Source organism: Athene noctua, chromosome 2, assembly GCF_965140245.1.
Source record: "Athene noctua chromosome 2, bAthNoc1.hap1.1, whole genome shotgun sequence".
Lineage (NCBI taxonomy): Eukaryota > Metazoa > Chordata > Aves > Strigiformes > Strigidae > Athene > Athene noctua.
In genome coordinates, this window is record NC_134038.1 from 152117367 (window position 1) to 152129581 (window position 12215).

General features: G+C 45.3%; 1 protein-coding gene across 1 annotated transcript; it reads left to right on the plus strand.

The window, feature by feature from the left end:
• Nucleotides 1-656: 656 nt before the first annotated feature.
• CCK (cholecystokinin) lies at nucleotides 657-7452 on the plus strand. Its single transcript, XM_074898132.1, has 3 exons — nucleotides 657-965; nucleotides 2466-2723; nucleotides 6590-7452. The coding sequence occupies exons 2-3, from the start codon at nucleotides 2468-2470 to the stop codon at nucleotides 6724-6726; spliced, it is 393 nt and encodes a 130-aa protein (XP_074754233.1). The 5' UTR covers nucleotides 657-965; nucleotides 2466-2467; the 3' UTR covers nucleotides 6727-7452.
• The last annotated feature ends 4763 nt before the right edge of the window (nucleotides 7453-12215 follow it).

A 12215-nucleotide genomic window follows, 5' to 3' on the forward strand; every position in this document is an offset into this window, starting at 1 on the left:
GCGCTGAGGCGGGACCCGCGCGCCGCCGCGGCGCCCCCTGGCGGCCGCCGAAGGAGGAGCGGCGGGAGCCCCGGGCCGGGGCCGGGTGCGCGGGAGCTCCGCCTGCGCCAGGGCAGCCCCGGCCGGGGGGGTGCCGAGGCGGGGAAGAAGCGCGGTTCCCCCCGCCCCCCCCCCCCCCCCAGAGCCCCGGAGGGCGGGAGCCCCTTCCGCGGCCGCTTTGGCGGGCCCCGTCCCCGCGCAGCGCCGGTGCCTGAGGGGATCGCCGGGCGGCCCCGGCCCCCTTCCCGGGGAAGGAAAAGCGGCCCGCGGGGCTCGCTTCCCTCCCAACTTGTAAACTTAAAAATGAGTGTGCAAACTTGGCGCGGTCGCGCCGGAGCCCAGCGCTGCGTCCGGGGAAGCGGCGTCTGGGTGCTGCTACGCTGCGGGCGGGTGTTGCGCGGCCGCCGGCCCGGCCCGGCCGAGCTGGGCCCCTCCGAAAAGGAGGAGGCGGGAGGGAGCAGGGGGCGTCTGAGGCCGCTCCGCTCCGGGGGCTGCGGGGACCCGGCGGGCACGGCAGCGGCCAGGGCAGGGTTGTAGCTCGAAGGGGAGAACCACGTGGAGGGCGTTGCCCGCTCCGTCCCCAGCTTTCGGAGAGGCGGTGGGGGGAATCAGCCTTGGGTTTGTGGTGTGGGTTCTTTTTAAAGAGAATGACCGCCCCATCTTCCTGAACACCTGAGCAGAGGCGAACGGGAGGAGCCGCGCTCCCCGCCCCGTGAGGCACAAACACAGGCACAGAGCCCCAGCCCCGGTCCCGGCGGCGGGGGGGAGCGGGCGGCGGCCCCGGCTGCGTCAGAGCTGTGCAAACACCGCCGCGGCGCCCGCCGCTATTTAAGGGGCCGAGACTGAGTCTCCCCAAACTTCCCCGCCTGGGCACCCACGGGCCTCGCTCCCTCCTCGGCTCCACCGCGGGAAAGCGCAGCGGAAAGGTAGGAAGCCCCCGCCGCGCCTCCTCGGGCTGCCTCTCTGCTGGGGAATTTTGGGGGGGTGTGGGGTGTGAAATGGGGGTGTCTGGCGCTTACCGGGGCGGCGGCGGCTCCAGAGGCATCGCGGCGTTTGCTGGAGGATGCGCAGCCGGGGCGGCGGGGGGAGGCGGCTGCGGGCGGCGCGGGGGGTCCGGCGGCCCCCGGAGGGGGTGCGGGGGGCGCCGGGCTGCCCGGAGCCGGGGACAGCAGCGCCCTGGGAAGGAGACGGCTACCGGGGGACAGAGCTCGTGTTTGGAGTACGTCGAAAAAAAAATATGTATATACACATACGTATATATGTCAAAAATAAGAGAATCGGGTCGGTTATAAAGATCCCTCTGTGGGAAGGAGGCAGCGCACCTGCGGTTTGTAAATACCAAGACCTAGAGGGTTACATCGCTAATAACCGTGCTGAAGTGACACTTGGACATTTTTCATTCATCTCCGAACGATACTAAAAAAATGTATTTTATGATTCACAGATCTAGTGCATGTGGTGGTTAAATAAACTTAATTTTCTCCTTTTTTAAATTAAAAGGTTATGTTCAGTATACTGTTCAATAACTTAAACGATTCAAAAATTCTTATATAGCTGAGATAATTCATGTATATTTATAAATGGACATTACCCCTATAGCATTAAGTACTAGGTGGTCGTTTTTCCTAATAACTGAGCTTAATTTCTCTGTTTCTGGAAAAATACAGCTTATATGATCAAACCATCTAGTAAAGCGACATCGTTTTGTCTACTGCTTGTTAAAAGAAGCAGTAAAAATTTTCTTAGATTTGAGTTCAATGTTTCTATGTGAAGAAGATTGTTGTTATGTTGCACATTCTTTGTTACAGCTAACTAAACAGCTTTTACAACCTCAGCTATTGGATCAAATACTTGGGGTAGTATTAGATTTTGTTTTTTCTTTCCTTGGCACAAGTGTTTGTTTTTTCTTTCTGGGTATGAAATGAAACCTCTTGAACACTAAAGTGCAAACCAGTGAAGGTTGATAGAATAAAGGCTCTTCATAGAACTTGTCAAAACTGAGTATTTTTAATAACAGTTTTTAGTACAACAGCAAAATACTGAAATGTTTGAATCCTGAGGGTTTTCACAGAGCTGGATTCATCTCCCTTAAGTTTTAATGACACGCAGCTTCCAAAAAAGAAAAGCAAGTAAGAATTGAGTAGATCAGGGAGACAAAGTGCATAACTGGAAGGAACAAAGTTAATTCACTGTAGCATCTTCCTCTTATCAAGAGTTATTTAACTATTCACATGCATCTTTTCCAACTTAAGGTGGGTCCCACAGTTAACCTGCTTTTTTAAAAAAAAAAAAAACAAAACAAAACCAAACCACAGGACCCTAGTTTACTTCAGAAACCACCACCCTTAATGGAAGATGGGGGTAGGGGCGACATACAACACAGTAATCTGCTCATTTTAACAGCCTATTGCTCTTTTTCTCCCCAGCAATGTACAGCGGTATATGTGTCTGCGTGTTCCTTGCTGTGCTCTCAGCAAGCTCTTTCGGACAGCAAACTGTGGGCTCACACAATGAGAATCCACTGGCTGCTGAGCTTGAGCAGAGCTTGACAGAACATCACCGGCAAGTCCGTGCCCCTTCGTCTGCTGGCCCGCTGAAATCCGTGCCGCGCCTGGACGGAGGCATTGACCAAAGAGCTAACATCGGCGCTTTGTTGGCCAAGTATCTCCAGCAAGCCAGAAAAGGTACTGGTTATAGCCTACTTACTGCACTACTTCTGTGTCAGGGGAATTTCCTGCAGGGATACCGAGATTTTAAGATAACCCTATCATCATCTAGTGTGAGTTCCTAGATAGCATGTAGATTTTGTCTGAAGTACAGAGCATTCTCTTATTTACTGCAAAGCTCCTCCCAAAAAAGATTTGCACACTGTCTCACTGACTGAGAGCTTTGTACAGGTAACTGAAAAAAATGTAACCTACCTATCAGGTCATAGTTCAGCTTTTATTTTTAACTTACTATTTTCATAGCCTTATTTTGGTATTATTTCAGCATGTTGTATCTCAGATAAAATACAGTAACTGAATTTTTTTTGAACTTTTTAATTTAGTTAACCTCCTCCCTCCCTCTTTTTAAGTTAGAAGGAAAATATTTCTGAGGATCAATACAGACCAAATGGCTAACCTCACCTCAGCCAGAAATACCTGTGCTGGGGAAATCTTCTGAGGATTGGATTCTCCATGTATTTGTTCCCAGAGGAAGCTACAAAAGTATGAGAGCTTTTGAAAGATCAGAATTTACATTTATGAATGCATTAACTAAAACAAGTGATAAGTAAAATATTTGCTTCAAAATGTGTCGATTCCTTTAGGTTTTCCATCTTAGGCAGCCTGGGAACACTTGCGGATTCTTGCAGTTACTTGAATCCTCCATGGCACTGTGTTTGTTACAAGGGCATGAAGCACTGGTAGAGTAGTGGAATTAAAGGGCTTCATTCTGACCACGTGATTTATTAGTCACTTGAGGAAACAATTGTATTATATGCATGAGCTAGCAAGAGAAAGAATAGAGCTGTCCCTGTTAATATTTACATGGACACAGACACGTGCCGTCTTGCTACCAGTAAAAATGATGGATCCAAATCACTGAAACTCCCCCCAAGAAAACGTTTTTCCTTTTGAATTGTCTCATGCCTGTATTGCTTTGTGTCTCAGTAGTGTAACACCATGGGCAGCCTAATTGCTGTGGCCTTTTGACTGCCAGTCTTAGCAGAAGCCACTACAACTCTTGTTTACTTGCAATAGCTTCACTCCAGTCCATCCACTGTACTGCAGGGAAAGAGGATATCTGAGAAGCAAAGACAGCTTGAGGATTACCTGGACATATAGACACTGAGAAATTAATTCACTCCCAGTCTCAGCCTGTGCTTAGGATAAAACTCACTTTATGTAAGAGCTTTCTCCTCTCCTGTCTCTCCACACAACCTTATGCAGAACATTGAATCCTCCCCTCCTGATAGCTTCACTGCTAACCTCTGTACTGGGCAAAATTCTGTTCTTTTTTTATGTCAGTCTGCAATTAAGACATGCCACATGTATTGTATTCAACCATCCACATGCATTTGCATACATAGAACAGGGTCGAAAGAGAAACAACAGAAAAAGGGCCACTTTTAATATAGTCTGAGAGATTTCATCTCATGTTACCAATTTGCACAATATTCATTAAGGAACTTCTTTTAGCAGTTCACATAATCTATTGTAAAGAGAATTTAGATATGAAACTCCACAGTTCAGTGCTACAGTTAAATCTGCTGCTGAGTAAGAATCTTGCTGCAGGAGCCTACAAAGCAGAATCCTCATTACCCTTCCCCAGTGTAGTCGCTGTCACCCACCTCAGTTCATGGAAAGTTAACTCCTCATTCTAGTTTATGTAGCCATTATATGTCTGACATTTCCAAATAACTTAATCGGATGACATGAAAGAAAACCACTTTGAATTTAAGACGTCTTTTTGCTAAGTATTAATATGAGGGAGGATTTCCTCCATACATGTTAATTGGCACATATAACTAGCTTTACGGAGTGACTGTTGGCAGATGATGGGATTCTTGTGACATGACAAGGCTCTGGTTTGTAGATGTAGTTGCTAACTACAGAACAGTTGAGTCACAGGAACAGAACAGTATTTACTTAATTTATGTTCCCATCAAAACATTGTATTTTCATTTAACATAAAAGTTCTGGGCAGCACTTCAGAATCTCTGCAGAATACTTATAACTACTGTATTAGTCACTTCTAACCTGCCTAAACCATAATACTCACTAGAAAATTCCATCTAGGGGCAAAGAGAGTCTGGGCATTTGCTAGTGTTAGCAGTCATCACTGATGGCATTTACCCTTGTGATTAATAAAGGGCTGATTTTGCCCAATATTTCCAGTTAAAACAATGAGAGAGTTGAATTCTCTCAAGAGGTTCAGGCTAGATGGCAGCCTCATAGCCAGACTACTACGGTTTCAGTGTGTTTGCTGTACATTGATTCTGCAGTATCCACAGGACCTCTCTGGTGGTTTGAAGTAATCAAGGTGCTGTTAAGAAATTAAGTTTACTGTTTGTGACCCCTAGCTATCAATTAACTTCACCTGCAGACTTCCAGGGAAGAAGCCATTCTCATCAACTTAATTACATATTTTGAATTATGAATGTGAATTTCATGGATTTTGAGCATTTAATGGTAGATGTTCTTTTCTAGAGATAATTAAATTATTTGTTGTTTTGTTTCAGGTAAATGTCTAAAACATGGTTGGGTTTGGGTTTGGTTTTTTTTTTGTACTCTAACTCCCCTATCCCTCTGCAACCACTCACAAAACAGTGCAGTTGCTTTTGTTTTTAATGGATTGTGTTCATTATAAATCATTACATGAGGAAAACCTTGAAATACAAAAAGCAGAAAGTGACCAAGGGTGCCTTCAAAACAAAGAAAATGTAAGCAGTTGTGTAGATTTAGAGTTTTGGTGTTTGATTTGAGCTTATTTTCCTTTTTGATCAGTTCGGGTATTCCTGAAGCCTCAGTCTTCATTGAATATTGGCATATTGAATCTGTTCCTCACTCAAGGCTTAAACTCAATCTGATTATTGGCAGATGTCAGTTTTGGCTGTTTTTAGGGACTACAGAAAGAAGTAACTTACCTTTCCATGCATTTTTAGTTACGTAATGTGATGTCAAAACAGAGGATTACAGCCTTTTTTAAAAGCATTAATTCTCCTTGCAAATAGTTGGTATCTCTTTGATGCCTTAAGTAAGGAATACAGAAAGGATAAGGAAAGATCAGAGATCAGCATCCAACCCTGCTGTGGAAGGAATTACAAAAGCTTTGGATAAGCAATGAAAAAATCACATACCTACCCCCCCACTCCCTCCCACCCCCAAAAAAAAACCCCAAACCCACAACTCTACAATGATAAGCACTGTATAATTCCAGCAATAGACATCTCTAGTTATAAATTCCAGACACAACTTTCTCCATTTCAGGACTATTCCCACTTCTCCACAAAACCTGGGATTTATAACACTACCCTGCTTGTTACTGAATTTGCACTGTAAGAGCTCCTGTACTTAGATTTATGGCTCTTCAAGCAACACAGGACTGTGGTGGAATCCTGTCTCAGGCCTGAGTCTGCTCCCAAAGCAGAATTAATTTGCATCCAGAGCAACTCTCCCAATACCAGCAAGCAAGGGGGTGATCTTAGAGGAAGAGGGAGAAATGGTTTGAACTTTCTCTCTCCAGTGAAACAGGAAGGAAGAAGGAGAAATTCACCCATATTCCTTCCTGGCAGCCAGAAGCAGAATGGTCCTGCAGCAGGAGAGAGAAAATTATCTGTTTGTTTTATGATTAAAAAAAACCAAAACCAAACCCCAATAAAGCCACTTTCAGGACATTACCCATAACGTTTCTATGATGTTTTCCCCAATGATATAATGCTGTTACACGGTCTGTATTAAGTCAGACAGTTTCAACTATTGCAGACATCTGCTAATGAGTAAAAAACGGATGAGAAAATGAATGAACCTGAAAAATGTGTCTGCTCTCCCAAACGCTTTTTCTCTAGGTCCCACTGGAAGGCTCTCAGTTATGGGAAACAGGGTACAGAGCATTGATCCTACACACAGGATAAATGACAGAGACTACATGGGCTGGATGGATTTTGGACGCCGCAGTGCTGAAGAATATGAGTACTCTTCCTAAAGAAGAGCAAACTATAGCAACAGGAAAAAAGTCACACTCCCATGTCTGTACATAAAGAGAAAAATTAACTTGTCCTCTTTGAATCAGTGTTTTAAAATATATCATGTATTTGATGTAAATTTGTCTGTAAGACTATACAATGCAATATCTACATATGCAGAATTTTCCAGAAAATGTTTTCTTTCTTTTGTGGTTTCTCATACATTGATATTATATTAAAATGATTTCACTTATCCCTTCTTGTCCTGTCACCGCGTGTTGCTGCAGGGTGTCTTACTATAAAGAGAGGCAGGAAAATGCCTTCATTCGGCAATGTAAATATATTCCGTGTGTTGAGTAGTCAGACAAATGAGCCACTTTTCAGAGAAGTCTTTTGTCAGTCCTAGTAGCTGTGAACTCCTAAGGGGAACTTGTCCAAATATAAACACAACAGCACAATACTGTCAGAAAAGGCCAGCTGTCTTCATGGTGACCCCGTTTGTAAAGGACTGAGTTACACACTAAGCCCACGTGTTTGTAGTGAATAGTCAACAGTGCTAAAACTGAAAGAAAAAGAACGACACCAACCTGTTTCATCTTCTGGGCTTATTTATTTTATGTTGTGAACTAAATGTGAAAGTTTTGCTGATGGCTGCAAATCACGGAATAAACAGAGCATTCCCTGCTGTGTGGTGAGCCAAGCGTTCATTTGGGGAGAGGTTGAGGACAGTTCCCAGAACAGAGCAGAAGGTGATCCTGACGGGGAGGAGGTGTCAGAGCAGACTAGTTACAGTATCCTAAAAGAAAACCTGTCGCTCCCGAGTATGACAGAGGCAGCCTGAGTTAGCTATTGCCCACGGTGGGGGGGGGGAAGGAGGCAGATTGTGCCCAGCCCTTACCTGGCACAGCAAGGCAGAGAGCCCCCCACTCACAGCTGGGGAGTGATCCCAGCTTGTGCAAACCAGCACCCCAGGGACTGTCCGGAGAGTCCCCTCACAGCTGTTCTGCCTGCCAGCCGGCAGGCTGCTGAAAGTGTTCTGCCTGCTCTCCTCTCCTTCACGGCAGGTGAGCCCTCCTGTGGCTCCTGGGTCTGCTTCAGCAGCTGGTTCTCACATTTAAGGAATTCCATGAACTGAAAAAGGAGGTGATTTTGCGTTGCATAATGCACAGAATTTCTCCCAAATGCATGCATTAACAAGGAGAGCATTTGTCACATGCCGAAAAGCAGGTGCTTGCCAAAGGAAAGAGGTAGGTGAAAACCTCAGCAGCAATTTCTACAGCAGCTAATAGACAAAAACAATACATAGAAACTAAGACGTGGAAAATATTTGTACTAAAATAAAATTCTACAAAACCCAAGAAGATTCAGAAAAAAAAAAAATATTCCAAGGGCTAAACACAAAAACATATTGAGGCGTTCCCAACAGCAGCTGGGAGAGCAGACAGCAACACAGGAAATGAAAGGGAGACTTCAGCAAATGGTAAAGGGGGAATTTCATCTCCAGTGAACACCAGATATTTTTGTGGCTCTCATCTTGAAAACATGGAACTGCTTTTCTGCATGAACTTTTCTTCCTCTCAAGCTCCTTCCAGTCGACCAGTTTCTAAGCCACCTTTCAATTCCTTTCCAAAAGTAATGAGTCCCTAAACACCTGAAGTCTCTCATTAGTTTTGACTATTTCTCACAGGAAAACAGTCCAAACTGCCCATTTCTCCAAAACTTTCAAACAACAGATGAAAACCAATTAATCTTTTTTTTTTTTTTTTCTCCAAACAGAGGAAAATACAAATTAATCTCAAAATTTGTATATTAAAACATTTCCCACCAAAGTGATGTTTCTTTAAAAGCAACTTGGGAGAAAACTACGTTTCTACTTCACTGTCTTTTAAATTAATGACAGGAACCTTCAAACAACATTTTAAAATGTTTCTATCCCTGGCTTATTTAATGAAGAATGTAATATGGTAAGATTGCAGGGGGGCTGGGGTGGGTGATGCTACAAATCTAGCCTTATTACCGCAAAATGTGGTCATTAGGAAAAAAACAAACCTTTTTTTTTGTCCTCTGTCTCATTTCCTCCAGGCAGGGGAATGGAAGGACAAAGATGTTCCCTACATTCCTCTCTCTTCTGAAGGTCTCTGAAGATGTCTATGAAAGAGCGTGGCCCTCACTGCAGCCAGGTGATGGTTTTGAGGACTTTGACAGGGGCAGATGCCCCAGGACAGGTGCATCCTTTCATTACACATAAAATGGTTTCACCACCTGGCTGCTCACAAGGCTCCCAGATAAGAGGAGCCCCATGGCCCCACCCTTTGCCATGCAAAACTTCCCTGTGAGCAAGACCATGGTCTCTGGGGCAGCTTGGGGGTCCTCACTGCCCTTGCTGTTGTCAGGGTTGTGCCTTTCTGTATCCCCAACAAGTGAATAACTTCCAAGGCACCATTCCTAGCCACAAAATAATGCTTCCACCCCCACCAAGCCACCATCACTGTTGCCTTTGACTAAGCACTTGTTCATTTTAAATCACAAAATATCAGTTACGAAAAAAGTAGTTTCACCTGTGAAATCTGCTTTCTCCTTGTGACACGATTGCAAGCAAAGTTGTCTGGTTTTGAAAGTTATTAAGAGAAAACATTATTTTTCTTTGCCAGCCCACCACCAGTGTGACATTTGTAAGTAATCACATCTGCCACCTTTCCTGAATGCCAGAGAGCTTCAGAGAAAACTTGGTCTAATTTTTTTTACAGTCACTGCACACACCGGTTTTAATATTTAAGGTGTACCAGTGCTGTAAAATAGACAAGAGGAATAAACAGACTTGCAGGAACTCACCTGGCATCCAAGTAAGTATTGAAAAGATACAAAATTTAATATATTTTTTTTTCCTATCTCCAGACTGAAGACTCTAGCCAGTCAGTACAGGTAAATGAGGGCCCTCTTCTGACTGGGCATTGGAATAACTATCAAATGAAAGTGCTTTGCAGCTGGTCTGATCCTGCTGCTGTTTGCTGCATTTGCAGACTCTTCTTGGGTCCTCCTGTCTCTCAGTCTTTTAGCAGAAAACAGCTTCTTACTGAACCTCACCTGGCTTTCAGGCAGGTGTTGCATTGCCCAGCCCTGACAAATCTGCCTGGATGGGAGCACTGGGCAGAGCAGGGAGTTCAGGATTGCAAGTCAGGACCCACTGGCCTAAATTCTGCCAGAGTCCCTCTTTATCACTTAAAATCCAGCTCAGGACGATCACGGTTTTTCAGGTGCTGCTAAAATACAAACTTGTAGCTGCAGGGGATGTCTCCATTCTTAACACTCACAGCAGTACTGGTGCAAGGGCAACTGCAGTAATCAAGTTAAGAGGAACTGTTGCTCAAGAACACGGTACTGTTCCTGGGGACAAAGGGGAGCTGGCTATAAGCAGCTTAGCAACATCCTCCTCCTCAAAACATCTGTCACCTGCTCCTCTGGGAGCAGAAGAAATTCCCCTGATGGGAAAGGCTGCTGAGAACCATTCAGCTCCTGGCTGACCTGGAGGTGCTAATCGGAGCTGAACAGCGTGGTCAGCCAGTTTGGGAGAGTCAAGCAACGTCCAGGGCATTAGTGAAGCCACCCTCCAGGCTCCGTTTTAACCCAAGGAACACAGCAGCCTTGGGGATGGAGCCCCTGCAGCTGGGTACGAGCCCCTAGGTTCCAGCAAAGGCTTTAGGCTGAGAAGTGCCTCGCAGATTTCAGCACGTACAACAGCACACTGGCACAACCTCCTGGTGCTTGTCTGGGAGGTGTTTCCCAGCGCTGCCAACTCTCTGACATTTAATTTAGCTCTACTCAAATGTATCTTTAAGGAAGGCCGTGGGTAGGGGCTAAATTAACACTGGCAAAATAGCAAATCGATACCTTTTTGCATTTAAAGACAGCTTGTTTTCTCCATGTGCTTGGTTCAATTCTGTTTCAGCTTTATTAACTTTATTTCAATACAGGTGCTGGGCAAATCTCTGTGAACAGAGCAGCTTAACTGCAAACTCCATGTGAATGAGCGGGTAAGAGCCTGTGGCTCTGCCTTTGCAGGGTTGAAAGGGCTCTTCCTGGGAGTGAGGGGAAATCCAGGCAGCCCCCAAAGAGCAAGGGAGCACTCACACCCCAGGGGTGGAGCAGGTCTCCCCAGGAGCTGGGGCAGTGTGTAAGAGAAACCTCAGCTGCACCAGTGCCTCTGATCCTAAAGAGTCTCATCATTTCATACAGGAATGTGTGTGGATCATACTCTGCTCTCCACAGTTTGCTGCATCACCAGCCCCTCTGTCCTCGCTGCATGGGGGACAACAGCTGGGCTGGGCCAGGGGCACATCGCAGCCAGATGTTGCCAGCTGCAGCCCAGCTCTGCGTGTTTCAGTGAGTGCAAACCAGTCTGTCCCTCTCCACCGCCTGAGAGGAGAAATTTGCAAGTCAGAAAAAATGCAAACGTTCCAATGTCCTAGCAGAGCAGTGAAAGGCTTTTCTATGTGTTTGATTTTTGTATCACCCGAGTTCTTTAAAATGATCTTAAAGAAAGAAAAAATTCTGGCTGTGAACTTGTTAAAGCTTTAAACATTCCTAAGTGCCTGTGTCAATTGAAAAGCAATTGGATTCAGCACAGCTTGAAACCTATTTCAGCAGGACAAAAATCCCTGTAATCTTTTAAATACAAACATTATTGGCTTCTTGAATACATGCCATTCTCACATGAAAGCCCACTGCCTACATTACAGCTAAGGACTTTGCTAAACACCAATAACTTTCAGGCCTTTTATTATTTTCCTTGTTATTCTGTGGTCTCAACCAGCTTGTTATCAGAATTAAAGCAGGTCTGAACGGCACCCAGCAAGATGCCACAGCACGGCTGAATACTGATTCTTCAACGCGAATACGAGCTACAGGCAGCAGATCCTATCTGCACTGAAGGAAGGCAGGACACATCTCACTGACAATGCTGGACTTTCCAATTTGATGTGGAGAGCTGCCAGCTAATGTGTTCAGGAAGTCGGGAACAACTGTTAAACCTCTGTGCACTACATTATGTTGTGGGGCCATCCAGTGCTTTGGAGACATGCAAAAGTCAGCTGGGAAGAGTCTCAAAGGCTGGAATACCAGTCTTGGCTCTCCAAAGAACATCTTATGTGTCCACAGTCCAGCCTTAGACACACAATCCTTGGCACCTCACCCTCCTCTCACCTCCAACCCAGCTTTCAGAGGTGGATGACCACTTTCCTTGCTGTAGCACGGTGAAGACATATCCAGTAAGGTTTCTGATGTTTAGATATTGCAAGGATGGAGTACCCTTTCAGAGCAGAGGCACCAATTCATCAGGCATTTCGCTTTCTGAGGTTTAGTTTAGGCAGTAATTCTGTTCTGCTTGGAATCATCCGAGAGCATTAAATACATTGGCTGAGTTTCCAGAGAGCTCATGCAGTCTTTGTTGCCCTATGGCGTAATTTACCATCCTGAAGGAGAAACTAAGACACTCTCCAGCATTGTGTCCAGA

Coding starts and splice junctions, on each gene's coding strand:
- CCK (XM_074898132.1), top strand. CDS start 2,468: ATGTACAGCGGTATATGTGTCTGCGTGTTCCTTGCTGTGCTCTCAGCA. Junction 2,724..6,589: donor TCTCCAGCAAGCCAGAAAAG/GTACTGGTTATA, acceptor CTTTTTCTCTAG/GTCCCACTGGAAGGCTCTCA.